This window comes from Ambystoma mexicanum, chromosome 14 (assembly GCF_040938575.1).
Source record: "Ambystoma mexicanum isolate Mex_15411 chromosome 14, UKY_AmexF1_1, whole genome shotgun sequence".
Lineage (NCBI taxonomy): Eukaryota > Metazoa > Chordata > Amphibia > Caudata > Ambystomatidae > Ambystoma > Ambystoma mexicanum.
Window position 1 is genome coordinate 2,878,378 of NC_090940.1, and position 24,387 is coordinate 2,902,764.

Below are 24,387 nucleotides of genomic sequence, written 5' to 3' on the forward strand. Positions count from 1 at the left end.
TCCACCCGATGCATGACCAGACAGGTCAGCGCTATCACATTCTCCTCTGCACACACCACCAAGATCATCAACGCCATAAAGCCATACTTATCCATGCCCAACTGTCTATCAATAGCTAGAGAAACTATTGGTGCCAAATTAGACTACTGCTATGCTCTATTAGCAGATACATCTGAAAGAAACCTAAAAAGATTACAAGTCACGCAGAATATTGCTTTTCTTGCAGTGCTAAGCATCCCTAAAAGGGAGCATATTTCCCAGGCCAGACATTCAGCTCATTGGCTCCCGGTCAAAGAGCGAATCACTTTCAAAATCCTCACCCTCACACACAAATGCCTCACCCTCTCTGCACCATCATACCTCTCAAAGACCATTACCAAATCCTCCTCCACACGACCTACCAGACACGATACACCAACCAACTCCTCATCCCACGTGTCAATAGGGCCAAAGCAGACGGGCTAGGTTTCCCTTATATTGCCGCCAAATCCTAGAATGCATTACCCACAGACATCAGAGCAGAAAACTTGTTCCTTGCTTTCTGAAGGAAACTCTCTGCACTGTAAATTGTAACTGTTTGTAATCGTCTGCAACTATAACCTTTCTGTATCATAAGCAACCTTACTGTAAACTGCTAATGCTCTTTGACCTGTAACTAAGAATTGTCTGTAACAAGCGCCACAATGCCCCCCTGCTGCTGCGTGCTCTACAAATCTGTATAAGTAAATAAATGATGGCACCATACAGGAACAAAGCATGGTCGGCTCCAATAGTCGCAATTTCAGAAGGACAACAGACTGAAGAAATGACACCTAGATATCACTGGTTTCTATAGAAAAAAGGAAATGGGTAGCATCCCTGTATTAGAACCTCAGCAGCCGCCTTCTCCAGCAACGCTTCTAACTGGATCCAGTCATTCCTCTCCAATCGTACTACCAGGGTCTTTGCACCCTCAGCCGACCCCATCCGCATCCAGTGCGGCGTCCCGCAAGGCTCTTGCGTGTCGCCGAAACTTTATATCTTCACTAAGCTCATCTTCGACCGACTTGACAACCTGGGTGTCACCTACACGAATTATGTTGATGATACCCAGGTTCTCATCACACTGTCAGGATGCTACAAAGACAACTCTAAATTGATCAATGACATATATTTGGAGATCCAGGCCTGGATGGCTAACCATAGCCTTTGCCTCAATGACGAGAAGACAGAACTCTTGATCATTCGATCCCAAGTTCGGCTTAACAAACTAGACCCCTGATACACATCCTTTGACATCGATGGAAACTCGATCAAAGTAGCCAAGGAAATCAAAACGCTGGGAGTCTACTTGGATTCAACCCACTCACTCAAACAAGTAAGCGCCACTGCCTCTGCTACTTCTTACACCAATAAGCTTATTAACGCATGTAAATCATTTCTTTCTCCCAACAGCTGCATCACGCTAGCCAGGGCCTTAGCACTATCTAAGATCGATTACTGTAATACCTTGTTCCTCGGAGCGGAACCTCAACAGGCTTCATGTCTTACAAAATAACGCCCTAAGATCTTCTCTGAACATCCCCAGGTCCAACCACATCACCAGTTTCAGACAAAATGCCCACTGGCTCACAGTGCGCGGTAGAATATCTCTCTGCGCCTTAGTCCTCACTCATAAATATCTGTCTAATTCAGTCCCCAAGTACCTGTCAGACAAATTCACCAAACACCAATCTACCAGACCCACCAGAACACAGTACTCTCACTGCCTCACTATCCCGAGGTTCAAATTGAAAAGAGCTGAAGGAGCTAGCTTCCCTGTATTGGCCGCTAAATCTTGGAACTCCCTCCCTCTTACCATCTGAACAGAACCTTCCTTCTGGGCCTTCACAGCCAAAGTAAAGAGTTGGCTCTTTGACAAGAAACACTAACTGACTATACACTTATGTGCTTTAATTTATCCTGCTTCACCTACTGTAACTTTATCTGCTTGGTACTGTTGCCAAAACTGTAAACCTACGGCGTCTTTCCCCATGCTGTCTTGTACTTATTTTGCATCCCGACTACCTGTAACCTCCAGTCGACCTACACTCATGTTCACTTGTACGTATTTCACATCTCGACTACCTTGTAACCGCCAGTCGACCTGCACATTTGTATCTTAATCATATTGTATGTCTGTAACCTTCTTTCTGATGCTTGTTAATCTGCTCAGAATGACATGCTGTGCATATAGTCCGACATCCAATGGTAACTGCAGAGTATTGCATCTTGTCTTTCGAGAATCGAAAGGGGACGTCGACATTGGCCGTGCCTGTAACACTATCCCTAACGTGACGTGTAGTGTCCCCAAAATCCCTCGCGCCTCAAGGTCCCTCAGATAGCTTTTTTCCGCCCAGTTTACTGGTCGCCTTATGCAGTGCTCTTCCAGAGACATTACTATATTGTTATACTTTTTGAGCTTTGGTCGTTTTTGTATTATCTTACCATCTCTTCCCTCGACGTCTGTTTCCTGACCTACGCCGAAGCCTGCTCTACGGACCTTCGACGGAAGTTGATCCGGTTGGCGCTGCCGACCACGTGGCCGGGCCTTCTGGCCAGCCTACACAGTAGAGAGAGTGGTGTCGGAGTAGACCTTTCCTTTTTAAGAATGCCTTTCCCTTTTCTCTTTGTTCCCTTGGTCTTGTCGTCACTGTATTACTCCTACGCTATGGACAGGTCTCCATTTAGGTTTTGTCCTTCATGCAAGGCAAAATTCCTGTGGAAAGACAAACCCCTTAAGTGTAATAGGTGTCTTCCCCTTAACCACAACGAGGCGGCTTGTAAGCTCCTGCGTCCGAAGACACTAAAGGAGCGCTGTGTTAAGCGGTGGGCAGCCTACGGAAGGTCGCAGGCTGAAAGTAGTTCCCCGTCACCGAGTGTGACGAAGAGCTTAGTGACGACCAGTGCTCCTATTCGGTGGCCATTGACCTCTCGGTGGAGCATTCTCGCTCCGTGTCGTCCGTCACCGGCCCCAATAGGCATGACGTGAGTCCTGCTATGGGGACTGTACATCCCGGCGACAAGGATGCACATTCTTACCACACTAAAGGCACAACCCCCGGTCTGTCTTCGAGACGCCTCAGAAGAAGGCATCGGCAGCGCACAAGGCCCCGGTTATGCCGAAAGCAACCGCAGGCCCAGGCCACACAGATTCCTGTGGCACCTAGTATTACCGCAAGCATCGCTAAGATCGTTTCGGCGGCAAATCTAGAAGGGTCAAAGGACTCCTAGATTTGCCGCCGAAACGATCTTAGCGATGCTTGCCTCGTTGAAACCTAAAGCTAGGCCTAAGGATTCATCGAAACCTAGAGATGGGCCTAAAGACACATCCGAAGACACGCTACAACTGTCGTAACCTCAGACTTTTCAGAGGGTCCTGGGTCTCTTTCTTTGACGTTAAGGGGAAAATCTCAACATTCTAGAGAAGATCAACTAGAAGAGCCTTTCCCACCCCTATACTCCCCTGGTTCCTCATTATGGACCAGAGAGATGTTTGAGGGGTGTATGAATAGGTTAGAGAGATTTGTGGAGTTCTCAGAGAAATTCACACCCAAAAGGCCTCGAGAGGAGAGCCTTTTTACTCCTGTTGCGAAATTTCAAAAGACCTTTGATCCCTCTCATGAAGAAGAGACTTATGACCTCACTGAGGAGATCCCTGTAGACCAGCGTTATTCAAACTGTGGGTCGCGGCCCTCTGGTGGGTCGCAGCCTCATGCCCAGGGGTCCGCGCATCCACAGCTTGAAAGTAAACATTAGCATCCATTACCAAAGGATCAGGCTGTTGCTTCATCAAAGAGCAACAGCCCGATCCACGGCCCCTGCCACACATGCTTAGTGCGACAGGGGCCGGGCTTTGTCAGGTCTCAGGCTCGCATTAGAAGCCTATTTAGGAAGACAAAAAAAAAACACACACACTTTGTTTGCCGTGATGACAAGTCATCGCGTCAAAAGAAGGTGTGCGCTTTTTCTTTTGTCTTCATGAATAGGCTCCTAATGGAGCCTGAGGCCCCACAAAGGCCCGACCCCTGTCACACTGAGGTCAGGGGCCTGGCTTTTGTGAGGCCCTGCAGGCTCCATTAGGAGCCTATTCATGAAACAAGGTAAAGCGCACACCTTGTTCTGCAGGGATGACCAGCCCCTCCCATATGAATGCAGAGCAGGAAACCACTAATGATGGCACATTAGTGACAAACTGCCCTACTTTCAGATGGGAGGGGTGGTAGGGAGAGTGAGCCAATCCATGACAGCCAGCTTCTCTAAACTTGCATTTGGCAAGGGCCTCAAGCTGTGCTGCTAGCTCAATCTGGCTGACTGACAGCCAATGAGGATGGAAGGCGCCACGTCTTCCAACAATAAATAGTACTCACCTGCAGCTTCAGTGATCCTGCTTCAGATTGCGTCCATCAACTCCGGAGTTACATGCTGTCACGAGGTTCCTGCTTTTCTATTCTTTTTACTTTCAAAAAGGTAAGTGGCATTTACATACATGACCAATAAATAAAGTGACCAGAAACACAAGGAAAATCGAGGCGTGGGGGCCTCTGTTCTAGTTGATAGAACAGAGGTCCCCACGGTCCTTATTTCTCCTGCAGCAGCAGTGTCCAGGGACAGCGCCAGGGCATTATATCCCTTTCGAATTGGAGGCGCCAGGGCATTTCAAAGTTTTCACATGAGAGGGGCCTTCACTGAGTCTTGGGGGCAGGAGGAGCAACTGCCCCCATGTTTCCAGTCAGAATTCATTTAGCTCAGTGATATATTCAGTGCTCTGTTTTTTTTGTGTGCTGGTGCTTAAAATGTGCGCTTTGCATTACAAGCTGTATACCGCTGACTGGTTCCACTCTAAGCAGGGGAGAAAAGAGGTCTGTGGGGACTCCGTACAAGTGAATAGAAAAAAGACCCCATGGTCCTCATGTCTCTTGCAGCACCAGTGGCCAGGGAAGGCGCCAGGGCATTTCATCCGTTTCAAATTACAGGCGCCAGGGCATTTCATCCGTTTCAAATTACAGTCGCCAGGGCATTTTAAACTTTTCACATGAGAGGGGCCTTCACTAAGTCTTCGGGGAGGGGGAGCAACTGCCCCCATGTTGCCAGTCAGAATTCATTTAGCTCAGTGATGTATTCAGTCCTGTTTTTTTGTGATGCTGCTTAATATGTGCGCTTTGCATTACAAGCTGTATGCCGCAGACTGGTTCCACTCTAAGCGGGTGAGAAATGAGGTCTCTGTACAAGTGAATAGTGAATTGTGAAGGGGTGGGTGAAGCGGCTATGGTTGTCTCAAGGCTTATTGGAGGCAAAGGTACAATTTCTTTCTTGGAGGACCACCACATAATGCCCCAATGGATTGTGGCCAGCACAAGCAGTTAGCAATGTCCCTTGCCTTTCTTTGGATTCTACAAACTAACCAGATCTTCAAGTCGGGACCCATAGTACATGTAGAACACCACAAAACATGTGGTGCACTATTGGAGGACCATGTTTTTTTTCAGCCCCTCATTTTTGCTCAAAAGCCTTCTAGTGCATGTGTGATTTTGTCACAGCTACATGTTTTGCATTTTTGTTTTTGAATTATCGTTTTCAAATCCTACTGTACCTCATTCGGTACGTAAATGAGGTTATCAACAAAGCATATGAAAAGGCATTAATATGGGAGTTTACATTTTTTCATAGGTGAGGAACCCATTTTGAAATGGATCACTTCTTTTTGCCCAAAAAAGGTAGTGTGAAAAGGAAGCCAGACGCAGACATTGACACAGGAAAAAAACCTGCAAAAGCTAGAAAGTTTGATGGCACATATTTAGACCTTGGATTTACTTTCGTTGTGATCAGAGGTGAAACGAGGCCTCAGTGTGTGGTGTGTGGAGCAATTTTAGCCAATGAGAGCATGAAACCAGCCAAATTAAGACGCCACTTGGAAACAAAACATGGGGAGCTCATTGGCAAGAGCAGAGACTTCTTTGCTCGCAAGTTACAAGTCATCAGTCAGCAGAAAAGTACAGTGCAAAATATTGCTTCTACTCCAGCCAGTGCACTGAAGGCATCTTATGATGTTGCCTACCTCCTTGCCAAAAATAAAAAACCGTTCACCGATGCCGAGAAAGTCGTTCTACCAGCAGCCATCGCAATGTGCAGGAGAATGGGTGCTGAAAGTGTAGCGGACAAGCTAAAAATGATTCCTCTGTCAGACACCACCATCAGCCGACGTGTGTCTGAGATGGCAGACAATATCACTGCTCAGTTAATCACACAGCTGCAAACGAGTCTCTTTGCATTACAGTTGGATGAGGCAACAGATATATCCAGAGAGGCTCATTTAATAGCCTATTTAAGGTACTGTGGGGCAACTACAATATTGGAAGACTTTTTGTTTTGTAAGGCCATTAAAACCAGGGCAACAGCATCAGAACTGTTTGACATTTTAAATGATTTTATGAGCAGCCACTGTTTGAGATGGGAAGCCTGCGTAGGAATCTGCACAGATGGTGCCCCTTCAATGTGTGGAGATAGATCGGGATTGAAGGCCAAAGTGTTGGCAGTCGCTCCACATGTTGTATGGACACACTGCATAATTCACCGTGAAGCGCTTGCTGCTCGGAATATGGACAATGAACTTTCTGATGTACTCAGTTCAGCTGTAAAAATAGTTAATGCCATCAAAGCACAGCCAACAAGAACACGTCTCTGCAATTCTGTGTGCAGAAATGGGGTCAGAACATGATGGTTTGCTCTTTCACACAGAAGTCAGATGGCTGTCCAGGGGAAGAGTGCTGCAACGTGTGTTTGAACTCCGAAATGAAGTGCGGCAATTCCTTTTGGATGTGGACACTGGCAAAGCAAACCATCTGTGTGATCCCCGCTGGCTTGTGCTCTTGGCATACCTTGCTGATATTTTCGATAAGCTAAATACCCTCAATATGTCTTTGCACGGAGCCAATGCCAACTCATTTACAATGAATAAAAAAGTATTTGCCTTCAAGAGGAAGCTAGACCTCTGGAAACGAACAATTGGAGCTGGGGTAGCAGTTCAGTTCCCATTGCTTGCAGAAGCAATTGAGGAAACAGAGTACAACCTGCTGCATGTCCTAGAACCAATCACAAGTCACCTAACAACATTAAGGTCCAGCTTTGATAAATACTTCCCTGAAGAAAATGCTGGCATTAATGACTGGGTGATGCAGCCTTTTCTGGCAGAGGAGGTGGTGCATCTTCCATTTGATGCCCTGGAGGAGCTGATTGAGGTTCAGTCGGACACTATTCTGCAATCTGAATTTAGGAACATTGCAGTGGGTGACTTTTGGCTGAAGGTAATCCTGGAGTATCCTACATTGGCAAGGTCTGCTATACAGTCTCTCTTACCCTTTGGGTCTTCCTACTTGTGCGAAATAGGCTTTTCAGCATTGGCTGTACTGAAAACTAAATACCGCACAAGGCTGGAAGTGGAGGACAACCTCAGAGTGGCGGTCTCAAAAATAAAGCCACACATTGACTCACTTTCTGCAGAGAGACAGGCCCACCCTTCCCATTAGTGCTTGCTCTGTAAAATCAAATTGCCTTCTGCTGAATATACTAATAGGAATGTATTTTGAGAAAATAAAAGCCCTACTGGAGAATTTTGTGTTTACTTGCACGGTTTCTATGTTTGGATTGGATGTGATTGTCCTAGTGTCTTGGAATGTCTCCCCAACAGCATATCCCTTCATAATTATGGCACCACGCATTCTGCAGCCCTCTCTATAAAAAAAAAAAAATAACACCAACACAGAGGGGCGGGGCAGGGGGGTCCCGAACAATTTATTTTCTGCTCAGGGGGGCCATGGCATAAAAAGTTTGAAGACCACTGCTGTAGACCAATTCATTCAAGATGAACCATGTGGGGACCATGTGGATGATCATTGACCCCACAGAGGGTTGGGTGGACAACCACGACTGGGTCGACCCTCAGCCTTAGGCATCACATACTCCAACACCAGAACCTGATGCCCTGTGCTTGGATTCCCCCCTACTCGAAAGGCCTTCCCAGTTGATGATCAGATAGCGTTTAATGCTATCTTAAGGAGGGCAGCTTAACATTTCCATATTGCTATTCAGGAAGCTGTACCAGAGGCTGATTTTTGTTGAGGACATCCTAAAAGAAAAGCCACCGGCCAGCCAGGCTATTCCATTGTTGAACTCCATCAAAAAACACTTGGCTCCTTCATTGTTGACACTCGCCCTAACGAGCTGTCAATCCTAGAGTCGAAAACATTTTTGCCCCTAACCTTCTGACCCCCTTTACATCAGGGGACATGTTACTCCAGATTCCCTGGTGGTAACTACAACCAGAAAGAGGATGGGGGGGTCACCCTGTCCACACGGGAAGCGCCCACTGACAAGGAGTGCAAAAAGGTTATACGCACTGGGGAAAGGAGACACAACTGCCGCAGCTTTTATTACTCGCATAGCTAATAACACTGCTTTGTTGGCTAGCTATTCAGACGCACAATGGAACATGTTACAAGAGGGCCGTCAAGAAGTCCCTGAACCGTTGCGGGCTCGCCTGCTGTCCATTGTAGCTGAGGGAAAACAGGTTAATCAAAGTATTCTCAAAAATACTTTGGATGTGTTAGAAACAGCTCGCAGGACCTTGGCACAAGGTACCCCTCCTGAAGAGACATGCATGGTTACCTCTGGTTTGAAACCAGAAACACAAGCTTCATTGATAAATAAGCCGGTGGAGGAGACCAACTTATTTGGGAAGGCCGTGGACAAGGAGCTTGTAACACTAAAAAAAAGAACACGATACCCTCAACACCCTGGATCAAATCCCCCAGAGGCCTTCCCCAAGGAGAGGGAGCGGTTCTAGACGTTCCTTTCGTGGCCAATCGCACTTCCCTCACAATCAATATGGCTCTGGAAATAACTGGTCCTCACCCCAGGGAACCAGCTACAACACCCTGTATCCCCCAAGAGGTCAACGACGTGGAAAAGGAAGTGGCGGAAATTCCACCCCAGAGGCTCCCCGGCCTCAGGTCAGAAATGACAGCAGATACAGGTCCCCTCCCATGCCTCCCCCGTCGGGGGCCGGTTAGCATCATTTCCTCAAGCATGGGAGGGGATAACAGAGCAGTGGGTACTCAAGACCGTTGCCCATGGGTCCTGCATAGAATTAATTCTGCCGGACCCCCAATTCAGACCTCCACGATCAAGACGCCTGACGCCAGACCACCTGCGCATCCTGCTACAAGAGGTTGAGATCCTGCAGGGAAAGGGTGCCATAGAAGTCATACCTCTTCTACAGGTAAACAAGGGTATTTATTCAGTGTACTTCCTTGTTCCCAAAAAGGATCTCACGATGCATCCTGTACTAGATTCGCGCCCAGCGAACAAGTTTGTCAAACCTCAAAAGTTTTGTATGGTAACTCTGCAGGAAGGAATTCCCCTGCTTACACAGGGAGACTACATGGCAACATTGTACATGAAAGATGCATACTTTCATATTTCAATGTTGCCAGTGCACAGAAAATACCTCAGATTCTTGATCGAGAACAAGCACTATCAGTTCAAAGTACTACCCTTCGGCATTGCCTCAGCACTGAGGGTATTTACAGAGGTACTGGCAGTGGCAGCAGCACACCTGTGCAGGCTATCCATCCCAGTTTATCCTTACTCGACGACTGGCTCATAACAGGGGATTCCTACGGAACATTCCTGTCAAATACTCAAAAGACGTAGACCTCTTATTCAGCCTAGGATTCTACATCAACGAGAAGAAATTCAGCTTCTCCAGCATGGGGTCTGGCATGGATTCACATGCTCATGAATATTCCCCGTCAGGCTGGGAATCCTCGGTAAAGAAAAAATCAGTATCAGTTTCGTTTCTGATCTGTCTTTCTTAGTAGTAACCAATCACTGGTCTCTGGGTCATACTACCCCAGCCAATGACTGCCCTCTCCCTAAGCCCCGCCCCTGGCAGCCATCCTAAGATTTTTACTGCACGTTCAAGTGTTGGGAGTCCTCATGCTATAGCTCTCGAGCTTTTACTGCATTTTGCGTTTTGTTGAAGAGATTTCTAATTTTTTGGGTCAATCGAGCCTCATGCTCCACCGTTTCTACTTCCGATCAACGGAGACCCGTTTCGGAATTTTCTACGCCCCTCAAGGGCGAAGTTTTCATAGAGTTAAGCTTCTCGGAGGATTCCAGAAGTTTCTGAGGCCTACCTCGTGGACATGGCCCAGGAGAAAGGAAGCACGACAACCGGATCCAAGCTGTTTAGGAACTGCCCTGGATGCGGATTACAGAATGTATTCAAGGACGAGCATTTGAGATGCCTCTACTGCCTTCACGGAGACAAAACTCACGTGGAGAAGGACTGTGCGTTTTGCATGAACATGACGGATCAAACTATGAGGGATTGTCGAACCCGTCTCGCCAGCTTGCTGGAAGGAAAGATCCCAGGAGGTGAGAAGAAGTCCGAATGGTCTTCTAAGTCCTGTGAGGGCGCTCCGGCGACGGGGGCCCAACAGCAGGCAAAGCACTGCGAGTCCGCGGGCACCGGGAGCGCCGAACGGTCGGGCTCCTCGGCTGCCAGGCAGGGCGCACCTTCACCGGCGCCATCAACCACGAGCCAACGCTTTGGCTCGGGGAAGAGAAAGTCAGAGAACCCGGCTAAGCTTCTGGAGAGGCCCCGGTCGATCTCGAAGGAACCAGCCGAGTGGGAGCGAGGCGGTGACCCTCCCCAAGGTGAAGGCCTCAAGCGCACCCAAGGTGGTGAAGGCCTTGATTCACCCGGCTAAGGCCTCTACCAAGGTAGTCGTGACGGCCCTGGCGAAGCCTGTGGAGGCTACCCCAGTGGAGGAGACCTCAGGGCCCAGTGTTTCCCTGCCACCGTGGAGGGAATCTTTTCAGCCCATCGAGAAGACCCCTGTGAAGACCCCGGTGGAAAAGGGGGGGGGGGGGCAGTGGCCACTACGGACAGCCTCCAAGGAGGAATTGGTGGAAGTCGTGGAGGGCCTCAACAGGAAGTTTGGGGAGGCCCCATCCCACGGGAGGAATCCCGACGAGGGGGACGAAGAAAGTGACGGTGGCGCCAACGAGGCTCCCGTGGAGGAGGAGCAACCATCACACCTGTCGCAACCCGAGCCACAAGACAACTCGGTGGCAATTTTGATGGCAATCCAAACCTTATGCACGGTGATAAGGACGAGATTGCCCCTACCCCCAACGGATGACCCAGTGGAACCGGGCCCGTCGGGAAGCCCTCCAAACAAGAGGAGAGTTCATCCACCCCCACCCTTCCAGCCCTCACGGCCTTCTCAGCCGTTGTCTCCTTCTCCTTACCCTATCCCTGGGGATGACACGGGAACCGATACAGCCACGACGGGGACGGATGACGACGATGGTGGTGATGATGGGACGGACCTTCCACCACCACCTCCTCGGGCCTTTCCGCCCGACGAAATTGGCTCCTTCCACGCCATGATTGTCCGGGCATCTGAGCTTTTCCAGCTCTGCCCCGTAGAACAAAAGAAGGAAGGATTCCTCTACCAACGGCGCGAGACCAAAAGGAAGACGGTCCTCGCCGTGCCCTTGCTGGATGACATCTGGGATGAGGGACTTGTTCTTCTGAAGGACCCGTCCACGACACCTGCAAGAGGGACCGGTATGAGAAGAAGTACCGGGTCCCCGAGGCCGCCTCCTTGTGCCTTGGGGCACAACCAACCCCGGATTCGGTGGTCTCAGCGGCAGCCAAGAAGAAAGTAGGGGGGGCGTCAGCCTCAACTTCTACTTCCCCACCGGACGGCGAGGGAAAGAAACTGGATGCCATGGGATGGGACGGCGAATCATCTCGTCGGCGGCAACGACGATTAAGGCCGCCAACCCCTAGCTATTGTGGCCCGCTACAACAGGGAGTTGTGGTACAAGATTGCCCCCCTGTTGGACTTCCTACCGGACGACAAGAGGGCAGAGGCCCTGGCGATCCTACAGGAAGGTGAGGTGGCGTCGGACCATCCCATAACGGTAGCCACGGACATTGCCAACACTGGTTTCCGCCAGTTGGGCAACGGCGTTTGCCTTCGACAGTGGGGGTGGCTCAAGGCGAAGGATTTCCGCCAAGATGTGCAAGCCAAGATTTTGGAAATGCCCTTCGACGGGCACAGTCTGCTTGGAAAGACAGTGGATGAGTCACTGCAGGCCATCAAGACCGACACAGAGACGGCTCGGGCTTTGGGAGTTCTGCAGCAACAACGGCCACCCTGTCGGAACTCCGGAGGCAAGCAGGGTACTTCCAAAGGATTTGGCGGCGGCTCCTCGACATACCGTCAGGCGGCCCGCTCCTCGTCGCAGGAAGCCTACAGGGGACAAGGCTAGTCCAGTGGATCTCACTGTCGTCGCCAGGGAGGCCAAGGCGGCAAAGCCGCTGCCAAGCAAGATTGAACCAGCCGTTGCGTCGGGCCCCCACCGGAGCACCCCGGTGGGAGGCCGGCTGATGAAGTTCGTCAGCGCGTGGGTGTCCATCTCCACAAACTGTTGGGTGCTGGATGCCCTGGCCCACAGGCACACTCTCGAATTACTAAGGAAGTGTCCCTGCATTCCTCCCGTGGTCAGGAAGGAAAACCATGTCCCTCAACTGCTGTTAGAGGTGAGGGCGATGCCCAAGAAAGGAGCCATCAAGCTCGTCCCAAAAAGGCTCTGGGGCTCCGGAGTATACTCCAGCTACTTCCTCCTCAGAAAGAAGACGGGAGGATGGCATCCCATCCTGGACCTGCATCCACTAAACAAATACATCAAAGCACAGATGTTCCGGATGGTCCCCCTTCCTGCACGTGCTGGGCCAGCTGGAGGAAGGCGACTTCCTATCGTCGTCTGATTTGGAGGATGCGTACTATCACATCCCCATTCTAAGTTTCTCAGGTTCGTAGTCCAAGGACGGCACTACCAGTTCAAGGACCTCCCATTCGTATTGAAGTTGGCGCCCAGGGTATTCACCAAGTGGCTAGCACCGGTGGCGGCGCGGCTGCGCCTGCAGGGGATCCACGTCTACCCCTACCTGGACGATTGGCTCATCCGAGCAAGGACAATGGAACTCGCCGTCGAACACACAGCGAAGACCGTCCGGCTGCTCAAGGACCGGGGATTCTCCATTAACTTCCCCAAATCCCACCTGGTCCTGTCGCAGGTCGCACTGTTTCTGGGAGCCAAGCTCGACACAGTAGCGCGATTAGCCTCGCCGTCGGAGGAAAGGACGAAGGACACCCTGGGCAAGGTGCAGCGTCTGCTGGCCACGGATGTGGCCAGGGTGAGGTCCATCAAGTCCCTTCTCGGAATGATGTCCTCGTGCATCTATCTGGTGTGCCTGTGCAGGCATCGGATGCGTCCCCTACAGGAGTTCCTGGACGCCCGTTGGATGCAAGCGGCGGGCAGCTTCGAGGACAGGATCTCGCTCAACAAGGTTTTCCGCCAAGCGATCTGGTGGTGGGGCACCCGCGCGCATCTCGCGGCGGGCACGGACTTTCAGACCCCAGCACACCAGGTGACGGGGACGACGGATGCCTCCCTGGAGGGGTGGGGAGTGCACACCGGAGATCTTCACGCGAGAGGCCTTTGGCTCCTGGAGGAGAGGCAGCTCCACATCAACATACTGGAGCTCTGAGCAGTGTTCTGTGCCCTCAGGTCGTTCCTCCCGTCCCTCAAGGACAAGGTGGTGAGGATCTTCACTGACAACACCACCACGATGTTCTACATCCGGAAGCAGGGAGGAACCAGATCCCCAGCCCTATACAAGGAAGCCCAGGATCTGTGGCATTGAGCCGTTGCCCAGGGGATGTTTCTGGTGCCCTTTCATCTAGCAGGGATATAAAAAAACACCATCGCTGACTCACTCAGCAGGGAGCTGCGCTCGTGTCACGAGTGGGAACTACACCAGGATCAAGTGGATCTACTCTTCCAGCGATGGGGCAAACCCCAGATCGACCTGTTCGCAACGGCAACGAACTCCAAGTGCCAGAGGTTCGCCAGCAGGTTTCCCTAGCCGAGGAGCATGGGCGATGCTTTCTCGTTCCCCCTGGGACGGCCTGTTCCTGTATGCGTTCCCTCCGTTGCTGCTCTGACTCGTCAACCAACTCAAGAGGTCCCGGTGCAGGATGATCCTCGTCGCACCGGCGTAGCCAAGACAGATCTCGTTCCCGGACCTTCTGGACTTGTCACCGTCCACACCAGTCAAACTGTCGACGGACGCAGATCTTCTCTCCAGAGAGGGAGGCGCCATCCTTCATCACGACCCAAAATCGCTGAACTTGCAGGCCTGGCTCCTGCAGCACTAGAGTTTGGAGGGTACGATATCCCGGTGGACTGCAAGGAGGTTCTTGCAAAGGCCAGGGCGTCCTCAACTCTCAAGTGCTACGGACACAAGTGGAAGAGGTTCTCTGTCTGGTGCCGTGCACAGAAGATTAACCCTCTACGGATTACGGCCCCTCAGGTGCTACCGTACCTACTGTCGCTGGCCAAGGCGGGACTAGCGCATGCTTCCATCAAGATACACCTGGCAGCGATTCCCGATACACCAGAACTACAGGACAGCCATCCTAGTGGTCTCATCGCCTGGTGAAGGAATTTATGAAAGGACTGTTCAGTTCGTTCCCGCCGGTGAAGGCTCCGGCCCCAGCTTGGGAGCTCAATGTGGTGCTGACCAGGCTAGTGGGGCCGCCATTCGAGCCTCTGCATTCGGCACCATTGAAGTTCCTGTCGTGGAAGACAGCATTTGTTGTGGCCATCACCTCCGCACGACGAGTGGGAGAGATCCAGGCCCTATCCTGCAAGCCTCCATACTTGACTTTTCACGAGACGAGGGTGGTGCTGAGGACGCACCCCTCCTTTATGCCCAAGGCGCCGTCAGACTTACACCTCAATGAGCCCTTGGTGTTACCAGTTTTCTTCCCGTCGCCTTTGTCGCCGGCCGAGAGAACTTTGCACTCGCTGGATGTAGCTAGACCGCTGACGTTCTACGTGGACCGCACAGAGAGTTTTCGGAAGACGTCACAGCTGTTGGTGAACTTTGGACCTGTGAACCAAGGGAAGGCCCTCTCGAGGGCTTCCATTTCCAGATGACTCTCCGGCTGCATCATGCACTGTCACTGGTTGGCAAACTGACCGTTGCCCGGCCGTCTGAGAGCCCATTCAACCAGAGCGATCGCTGCTACCATGGCGTTCTTGTCTGGTGTGCCCCTGCTGGACATCTGCAGGCCTGCTACGTGGAGTCGACGCACACCTTCACGAGATTCTACTGCGTCGACCGGAATTCCAGGGAGGAGTCCAGAGTCGGCCAAGCAGTGCTGCGCAACCTGTTTGCCTGAAGGTGGGCCTGGTGAGGAGGTAAGAGTTGCTAAATTTTGAGTTTGTGATGCTTAATATTGAGGCTTTGCCACCTCCAGTGGTTGTGCATGTGTGTACTGCTATCTATTCTTCTATTCATGAGCATGTGAATCCATGCCAGACCCCATGCTGGAGAAGGAACAAGTTACTTACCTGTAACTGTTGTTCTCCAGCATGGGTCTGGCATGGATTCACATGCGAACCCTCCCTCCTACCCCTCTGCGGCTCTTCACTTGGTCATGCTGCCACTTTACGTGCTACCAAATCTGAGGATGGCTGCCAGGGGCGGGGCTGTCATTGGCTGGGGGCCATTGATTGGTTACTACTAAGAAAGACAGATCAGAAACAAAACTGATACTGATTTTTTCTTTACCGAGGATTCCCAGGCTGACGGGGAATATTCATGAGTATGTGAATCCATGCCAGACCCATGCTGGAGAACAGTTACAGGTAAGTAACTTGTTCCTTAGACCCCAGTCAAGTCAAACAGTTCCTAGCTGCTTGAATTCAAACAAAGGACGGCCTCGTATTCCCCTGCAACGAGAGGGTCCAAAACATGTTTCAAATCCCTCAATATGTAGACAGTCGGGAGGTGACGGTACGCAAGGCTATGCGACTGTTAGAAATGATGGCGTCATGCATTTTTTTGGTTCCTCAAGTGCGGTTGCACATGAGTCCAATGCAAGAGTGGCTCAACAGCCAGTGGTGTCAGGCCAGCGGACTATGGTACGATCTAGTGGTCGTCTCGCCAGCCCTCGTTCTCTCTCTGCAGTGATGGTCGAGGGAAAACCTCTTGAAGGGAAAGTTCTTTACCAGCCCTGCAGTAGAAGCCAATCTCACTACAGACGCATATCTCACGGGGTGGGGGCTCACCTGCTTCAGCAAACGGCGCAGAGAGTCTGGTCCTCAGAAGTTGCATCCAACCACATAAATCTGTTGGAGCTATTAGCAAGATTCAAAGCTCTGAAAGCCTTTCAGACACAACTGCAAGGAAAGACGGTCCTATCCTTATAGACAGCTCCATGGCCATTTACTATCTGAACAAACAAGGGGGCACTCACTCTCCAGGGCTGTCAAAACTGTCCCAGAACATTTGGAAGTGGGCTCTCAAACACATGTTCCTGTTGTCACACCATGTTCCAGGGGAACTCAATCTTCTGACAGACGTACTCCGCAGAGATTTCCCACTACCCATGGAGTACGAATGGCGATTACACGAAGACGTGGTCTCCAACGATTTCGCAGAATGGTGCTTCCCAGAGATCGACCTGTTTGCAATGCTGGACAACGCTCCATGCCAAGATTACGCCTACAGGTACCCCCAGAACCGTTCCATGGGGAACGGACTCTGGATCACATGGTCAGGGAAATTTGTTTACGCTTTTGCCCCCCCCCCGACTCCCCTACTCAACAAGATAGTGCACAAAATGCACCAGGAACCAGTCACCATGATATTGGTGGCCCCCATGTGGGCCCGCCAACCCTGGTTCGCTCATCTGATGGAGATATCCCCATCTCCTCCAATGAAACTGCCTTGCCTGTACAACATGGGGGAGACGCTTCACCCATGCCCGCAAACACTGAATTTAGCGGCCTGGCTCCTGAGGTCATAGAGTTTGGGCACCTACAACTTCCTTTAGAGATGTATGGACATACTCTGTCACGACCCTCAGCCCTGATCCCCACTGGCAAGCCCATTGGCCAGGTGGAATCAGGGCTCGGATCACTAATAAGGCCTGGCATCCACTTCTCAGGCCCTCTTGGGGCCAGTCCTGGCGCCTTTGGCACCAGGCTCATAAGTAAGGAAAGACATCTGCTTGAGGAACTACTTTATTTAGGCTTTCAGCCAACATGGAGGCATCCACATAGCGTGATTCCTAGAACCAAGCTATGCGGTCTAGTGTTTTGGGTGTGGTGGTCTAGGGACTACTTTACCTGGACTACTTTACAGTGGCTATTTAAACCACACCCGAACAAGACAACACATTTCGTGTTACTTTGCTTCTAGCAACGTGACGCTCACCGTGTCCAGCTTTCTCACGAGCCTGATGAATTCCGGACCTGCAGAAAAAACAAGAATATCGTTAGCAGCTGAATCTTACCTGCATTCATCATCCTTCACTGCTCGCAGCTCTGTTGGTGGAGTTCACCGCCCAGATCGAAGGACCTGAGAAAAGGAGAAGGACATCATTAAAGGAGGTAGTGGAGACATTACAACCACAAAGCGCTTAAAGTCTTACCTGGTTGTTTGCTTTTCGGCCTGCATAGCTCCGGAACTCCATCTGCACTGGGAATTCACAGCGACCTACAAAAAGAGAAAAGCACAGGTCAGTGAGGACAAGACATTGCTGCGCTACGCAAAGTGCCTCCTTACCGCATCATAGCGCTATAGCACGCCATCATCTCCCGGTGAGAACCAGCATATCCAGTTCTCCAAGCGGACACTCCGCGCTCCTAGGGAGATAAAAAAGAGACATTTAGAACAGAGAAAAGGCATGCAAAAATTACGACGCCATCAATCGCAATAAGACCTACCTGAAAGACACTACAAGGGCAGCAGTCAGTGGAAGTAACTGGACCGCCCGCGCCCACAAAAGACAACGCGCCTCTGGCCAGAGAGCAGGACGGAGAGCCCACTGATTCCGACAACCAGGTGAGAAGAGAACCTGGAGGGGCTGGAAACACAAGGGAGGTGGGGGAAAACTTACCTTGGTCGCCCAGTCCTAATATACTCTTCATTTCCAGGCGGAATCCCATCGACACCGAGACCACACCAGGGAACCATTGGGAAGGGCACCAACGACCAACTGGCTGGGTGGCGTCCCCGTGGATATCAGGTGAGCGTAACATACTCAGAGAGGCAAGGAAACCTAACGCACGATATTGCTACTCCAGTAAGTGGAAGCGTTTTGTCATCTGGTGAAATTCCAAGAGCATCAACCGCATTGACTCATTTACTAGACTCAAGCCTGGTTTTTAACTCTCTAAAAGTTCACTTAGCTGCTGTTTCAGTCTACACTACATCGCAACAGAATGTGGCGTGGTGGAAGATACCAGTTATTAAGGCTTTCATGGAGGGAGTAAAGAGAATTCACCCTCCCCTTTCTAACCCGGCTCCTGGATGGGACCTAAATGTGGTATTGACTAGACTTATGGGGTCTCAGTTCGAGCCCATGCATAAAGCAAGTCTCAAGGATCTTACCTACAAGACTGCCTTTTTAATAGATGTCACTTCCATAAGGAGAGTCAGTGAACTACAGGCCTTCTCAGTTCTAGACCCCTTTGTTACAGTATAGAGATAATGTGGTTCTGCGCACTCACCCTAGGGTTGCGCCTAAGTTCCATGTGAACCAGTCCATAGAACTACCAACATTCTTTCAGAACCCCTCAATTGTGGGGGAGAGGAGCCTGCACACACTAGATGTACGCAGGGCAGTCATGTTTTACATGGAAAGAACTCGACCACTAAGAAAGACTAATCAGTTTTTAGTTTCATTGGCAGAGGGTAGAGAGGGAGACCCTGTCTGCAAATCTATCTCAAAGTGGATTGTCAAATGCATCACACTCTGTTTCTCTCTTGCTAAGAGAGAACTGCCCTTCAAGCCTAGAGCGCACTCTACTCGAGGCACGGGGGCTTCCATAGCATTCATTGCAAATGTTCCCCTAGGGTCCATTTGCAAAGCGGCAACCTGGAGTTCTGTACACACCTTTACAAAACACTATTGCCTATACACTTATTGTAGGTCTGATTCTCAGGTGGGACAAGCAGTACTAAGACATCTTTTCACTACTGTTCCTTCTCACAACCCACCTCCAACTCCGGGTACTGCTCGCTAGTCTATGCACAGCATGTGATTCTAAGCAGATTAACGAGCATCGGAAGATATGCATTACTTACCGTAATAGCATTTTTGATGATTGTATCTGCTTAGATTCACATGCGCCCACCCTTCCTCCCTGGTCTGATGGAAGGAACATGGACATCTTGCTACTATTTCTCTCTTTCTGTACTCGCTCACGATAGTCATAAGGCACCCTTACAGCAGAAAAATACAATCGGAGGGACCTCGACGCTTGAGGGATTTTGGGTACACTACATGTCACGTTAGGGATAGTGTTACAGGCAGGCCTATGTCGACCTCCCTTTTCGATTCTCGAAAGACTAGATGCAATATTCTGCGGTTACCACTGGATATCGGACTATATGCACAGCATGTGAATCTTAGCAGATACAATCATCAGAAATGCTTTTACGGTAAGTAATGCATGTCATTAAGTTCGTGGGCCCAGTTACCCCAGGGTTCGGAGCGCGTTTCAAATAAATACACTAAATTAGAAACTGAGAAGATCCAGTGTGATATTTTGCATAATGGTTTAAAATATAGATAGGCAGGAGAGCACTTTGTCATTTTTAGTGTGAGGATTTAATCTTGTTTTTCATTGTATTGTAGTAGTGTATAGCACATAGTACACATGTGTTGAAAAATCAACAGAAAAGACAGAACGTTTTACTCGTAGATGGTTGTATTGCAGCTGTAAAGAAGCCCGGGTACGGTAGGATGTAAGAGTGCTTATTTGATGTAGAAGCACGGAAGACCTCTTTCAGAACACACAGCATCTGCAGGAAAGGCGTGCATCTTGGGGTGTAATCTTGGTTCTCATAAATACTTGGTTTCTTTTGCTGAATCCTTCTTGCCAGCTCACCTCTCCTGTTTGCTCGGGATGTTGCCAGTGCAGGGGTGTAACATCTAAGGAATGGGTTCCCAAGGAATTGATGGGCTAGTGGTGGTCAGTATCAAAGACACTGCTTGCTGATGAAGTTCCTGTCACTCTCTGGCCGGCCTCTTGGCCCTCTTCCTGCTCCCACCTGCGAGGCTAAAAACCTTGGCGTCCTCTTCGACTCCACACTCTCCTTCTCTCCTCACATCGGACGTCTCTAAGAAGTCACACTACCAGCTGCACCTCCTCAGAGGTATTTTTACTTTCCTCTCCTTCCCCCAAAAGCTCACTGTCTCCAGAGCTCTTGTTCTCCCTAGACTGGACTATTGCAACAGCCTCTTTCTAAATCTGCCTGCTTCTTCTCTCCTCCCTCTGCAACTCATCCAGAACAGGAATACAAGACTTGTCCTTGGCCTCAAGCTCAGGGATCATATCTCTCCAGGGCTGAAATCTCTGCAATGGCTCCCAGTGGCTGCGAGGATTAAGTTCAAAACCCTCTGCATTCTCCACAAGGCCTTCTGGGGCCTGGGGCCTCAATACCTTCAACTCTCTCTTCCTAAATCTTCCTTCTCTAGCTCTTTGCTCATCCGCCTCCAACTCCCTCAGGGTCAGTCACTTCTCCAAGGAACGAGTTGGTGGTAGATCTTTCTTCGGCTGGGACCTCCCTCTAGAACAGCCTCCCTGCCTCCTTGAAACTTGAGGAGAACCATCTCCGGTTCCGGAAGCACCTCGAAATCTTCCTCTTTGCTTCTGCTTTCTCTCCTCCTCTCCCCTGCTGAATTCCTGGCTGAATCTGTACTGGTAAACTGGCTACCCTCTGATCTCAGGCCCAGGTCCCCTCCCCCGCCAGTTACACACCTGCACTGCCTCCCTGGCAACCCCCGCACTTGGGGACTGTTTCTGTATCCCTACGGTCCCCCACCAGCACTTGACACCTGATGTCTGCACTTACTCTTGCCACCAGCTGGCCCTACTTCTCTTATTGTTTTATTTATTCTATTACCCCTGTTACTGCACTGTCCCCACCCCTACTCCCACCTGCACTTCTCCTCCTCCCCCTTCCTCTGCTCTTGTTCGATCTGAATGACACTTAGCCTAGTACGATCGCTGTCTTCTCTGTTCCCCCTCCCTTGCCGCTTCGCGCCTTGACAGACTTGTGTATAGGCGCGTTATAAATGCCATATCATATCATTTCCAGCTTGCCTTGCATCGCAGCTTTGTGTCACTTTAATGGAATGGTGCTCCCTCAGCACCATTTGTGAGAGAAAATGTTCCTCAGTACCAGCTAGGAGGGTGGGATTTTTCAAAAGATTAAAAACCTCTAGAGGAAGCAAAAGCCCACCAGAACCAAACCTACCTTGAGCTGTCTAGCCTCTTTTCTGTTGTTAATTCTGTTTTGTTTTTTCCAGTATTTCCTCACCTGCCGCATTCGCCGACCACTGGAGATGGCGCCAAATTCAACGTGGATGACTATGATGGAGTCTGCAATCTTCTCAATGTGTAGATTTAAAATGGTTAAATACCCATTACTTACGCTCTGATGCACCTCAAGGAAGAATGCACTTAACTGAAATCTTTAAAGCACTGAATGTATAACTTATTTCATCAATGTTTACTTGGTTACTAGATTACATTGAAAAACACTCCTCCAGTCCACCCCAAGTCTCGGATATGTGATTGGAGGACGGAATGTCCATACTAATTATTCTGTCACATGAGGGAAGCTGCTCTACCTAAAGCCTTGCTGTCTTCGGATGGCCAAAGATCTTCCTGACCCGAAGGCTGTCCCCAAGCGAGTCAGGCTAACTGAACCTCATTCCATTGCATGCCCATGTGCAGCCTCCTCCGCGTTCTGAGGGGGGTTGGGGGGGCTAGAGAGTACATCTGATAATGTCACCCTGCAATATGAACTAAGTAACCCGCCAAATTGGCTAACGTCTAAATTCAACCAATTATTGTAAAGCAATGTGGGTTTTCCTTTCTGCGACTGCCGTTCCCTTCTGTGAAGGGTGATTGAGAGGCTTTACTAATGTATTTTACTTCATGATTTTAATATCTTTGTTTTGTGCACATTCCAAAAGCTTTATCGTATGTGACTAGCAGTGGGTAAAACTCTCTCTTCCATGAGCAGAAGCATTGTCATCATTGAGTAACGAATGACCCTCGCTCTAATATAGCACCGATTAACCCCGCACTTCACTTGAAATGTTTAAGTACACAGTGAATTCACAAGTCTTTTTTTGTTGGTGTGCTAAACGAAATCTGGATTGGTGTGGTGGTGTATTGGGACATTATCCAAAAAGATTTTGATTGGATACTGTAATGGTGGTGTTAGGCTATCGGTGGCTTTCAAGACCAATAGTCCACATGCAAGTGTTTGACGAATGATAATTATTCATATTAGCAGCAATCATTGTAGCAGATTGTGATAAGTCTCTCCTGTAGGCAGGGGATAATATCCCAATACACCATCTCACCAATTCTTCCAAAGTTTCAGAGTGGTGTCAGGCTCGCCGGTTCAGCAGTTTCCCCCCCCCCCCCCCCCAGAAAGGTGAAGCTCAGTATAGGTTGGATGTCGATTGCCAACATTTCATTTGGCACATTGATGCCATAAAGATAATGGCTACTCTCCGTTGAGGAGAAAACCCCACATCCTCTCCTATGTGTGATGAAGTTTCAAAAAACAATCGTACAATACATTAGTAGGGTATCTTCAAAATGGCCTCCTTTTGATTATTCACCTTCACTTTTAATACCAATTTGACTTTATTTAACATTGATTCCTTTGTATCTCTATACCCCGATACATCCTATGTACACATATTGGATGTGGTTATCACGTCTCTCTCATGTCGTACCACACACTCTCGTACTCACGAGAGTTGTTGAATAGAAATGTGAACAGTGGCACATTATGAAGATATTTATTTTTCAAAAATTAGGAATGCTTTGTACATCATTGTTTTTAATTGTGCCTATTTTAACCAAGGTAGTCGCTGTTTGTTGGTGGTGTTTTCTTTTGGTCATATGTGTATGAGCACTTGAGAATGTGTGGACTATGACTGGAGTGATCAGTCCTAACCAGATCCAATATGTGTACATGTATGATGCATAGGGCTATAAAATGTGTATAGGCGTGTGCAAAAGATACAAAGGCATTGAGGGTAAAGAAAGTCGAATTGATACTGAACAAGGTGAACAAAAAATGTGTGAATTATCCAAAGGAAGGACAATTTTAAAGATCTCCTACCCCTGTATTGTACCATTGCTGAACTCCAGCATAGGTAGGAGAGTCGTGATCTCCTGCTGTCTTTCTAATTGGAGACTTTCCAAAACCAATCCATGTCAAAACACAGCTTGTTCTTCAATCGCACTTTGTTCTTGAGATGTAGTGCACTGTCAGGGGCTCTACTGTCAGTTAAAAGTACAAAACGTGTATGTATGCGATGCAGTATAATGGGGTGGTGAGGGAGCTATCCCGGATGATCTGCTGTAGAGGAGTTCCCAGGCCAGGCTAGTGGACGAGGTGTTGCCTAAAGACCAAAGAAAGCGATGGTACCAACAGGAACTGTTCTATCCCTGTATCTCATGGAAGATTCTGCCTCGTCCCCAGATCTTCATAAATTGTTTTTGATGTACTGTTCCCCTCCATGGCCCTGGGTGTTCAGCTTGCCCAAGAGGCTGCTGGGATATTGTATACCTTTGTGCATTATCGGAACCCCTAAAACCATTCATTTCACTCTCAACCTAAGCCACTGCTGATCTAAATCTGTGTGTATCTTTGTCAACTCGAGAAAGGAGGTACGCAGTGGAATACTCTGCGGAGCACTTAAACATGTATATAGTCCTATACCATTTAATCAAGTAATCTACCCAGGGTTGGTTTGTAGTTGAGGAAGCTTTTAAGGATCTTAAACTGTACATTTTCGATTTTTCTCTTTTTTTTTAAACCTTCATATTGAAAATTGTATCACTGACACTTAATGAAAAATGTAGCCAGCACAGAGGAAGTGCCAAAGTATCTATATACACAGATGTTTTTAATAAACTTGTACAAAACAGAGAATGTATTGTCAATTAATGAATCGCCCTCCGTTCACTCTTGTTTTTCATATTGATTCTGAACAGTTTGCTGGTTTTTCTTTGTTTGCAGAGTGAGACCTGAAATAATTCCCCTTCCAAGAAATGGCTCAATTACCTACAAGTAACCTTCATTACCTTGAGTCTAGGTCCTCCTCGTCACAGTCCTTAGATGAGGTAGCCATCTCCAGACAAACTCTACCTTCCACCATTTCCATCCTG

At 49.3% G+C, this 24,387-nt stretch overlaps 1 protein-coding gene across 1 annotated transcript in view; it reads left to right on the forward strand.

Annotated features, from left to right (window-relative positions):
* Positions 1–24,095, forward strand: part of LOC138527328 (transcription factor E2F5-like) — a 315,036-nt gene extending 290,941 nt beyond the window's left edge. The window contains exon 7 of the mRNA XM_069638381.1: positions 21,495–24,095. Coding sequence (XP_069494482.1) covers positions 21,495–21,589 — 95 coding nt within the window. The 3' untranslated portion in view covers positions 21,590–24,095. The remainder of the gene's footprint in view (positions 1–21,494) is intronic.
* The last annotated feature ends 292 nt before the right edge of the window (positions 24,096–24,387 follow it).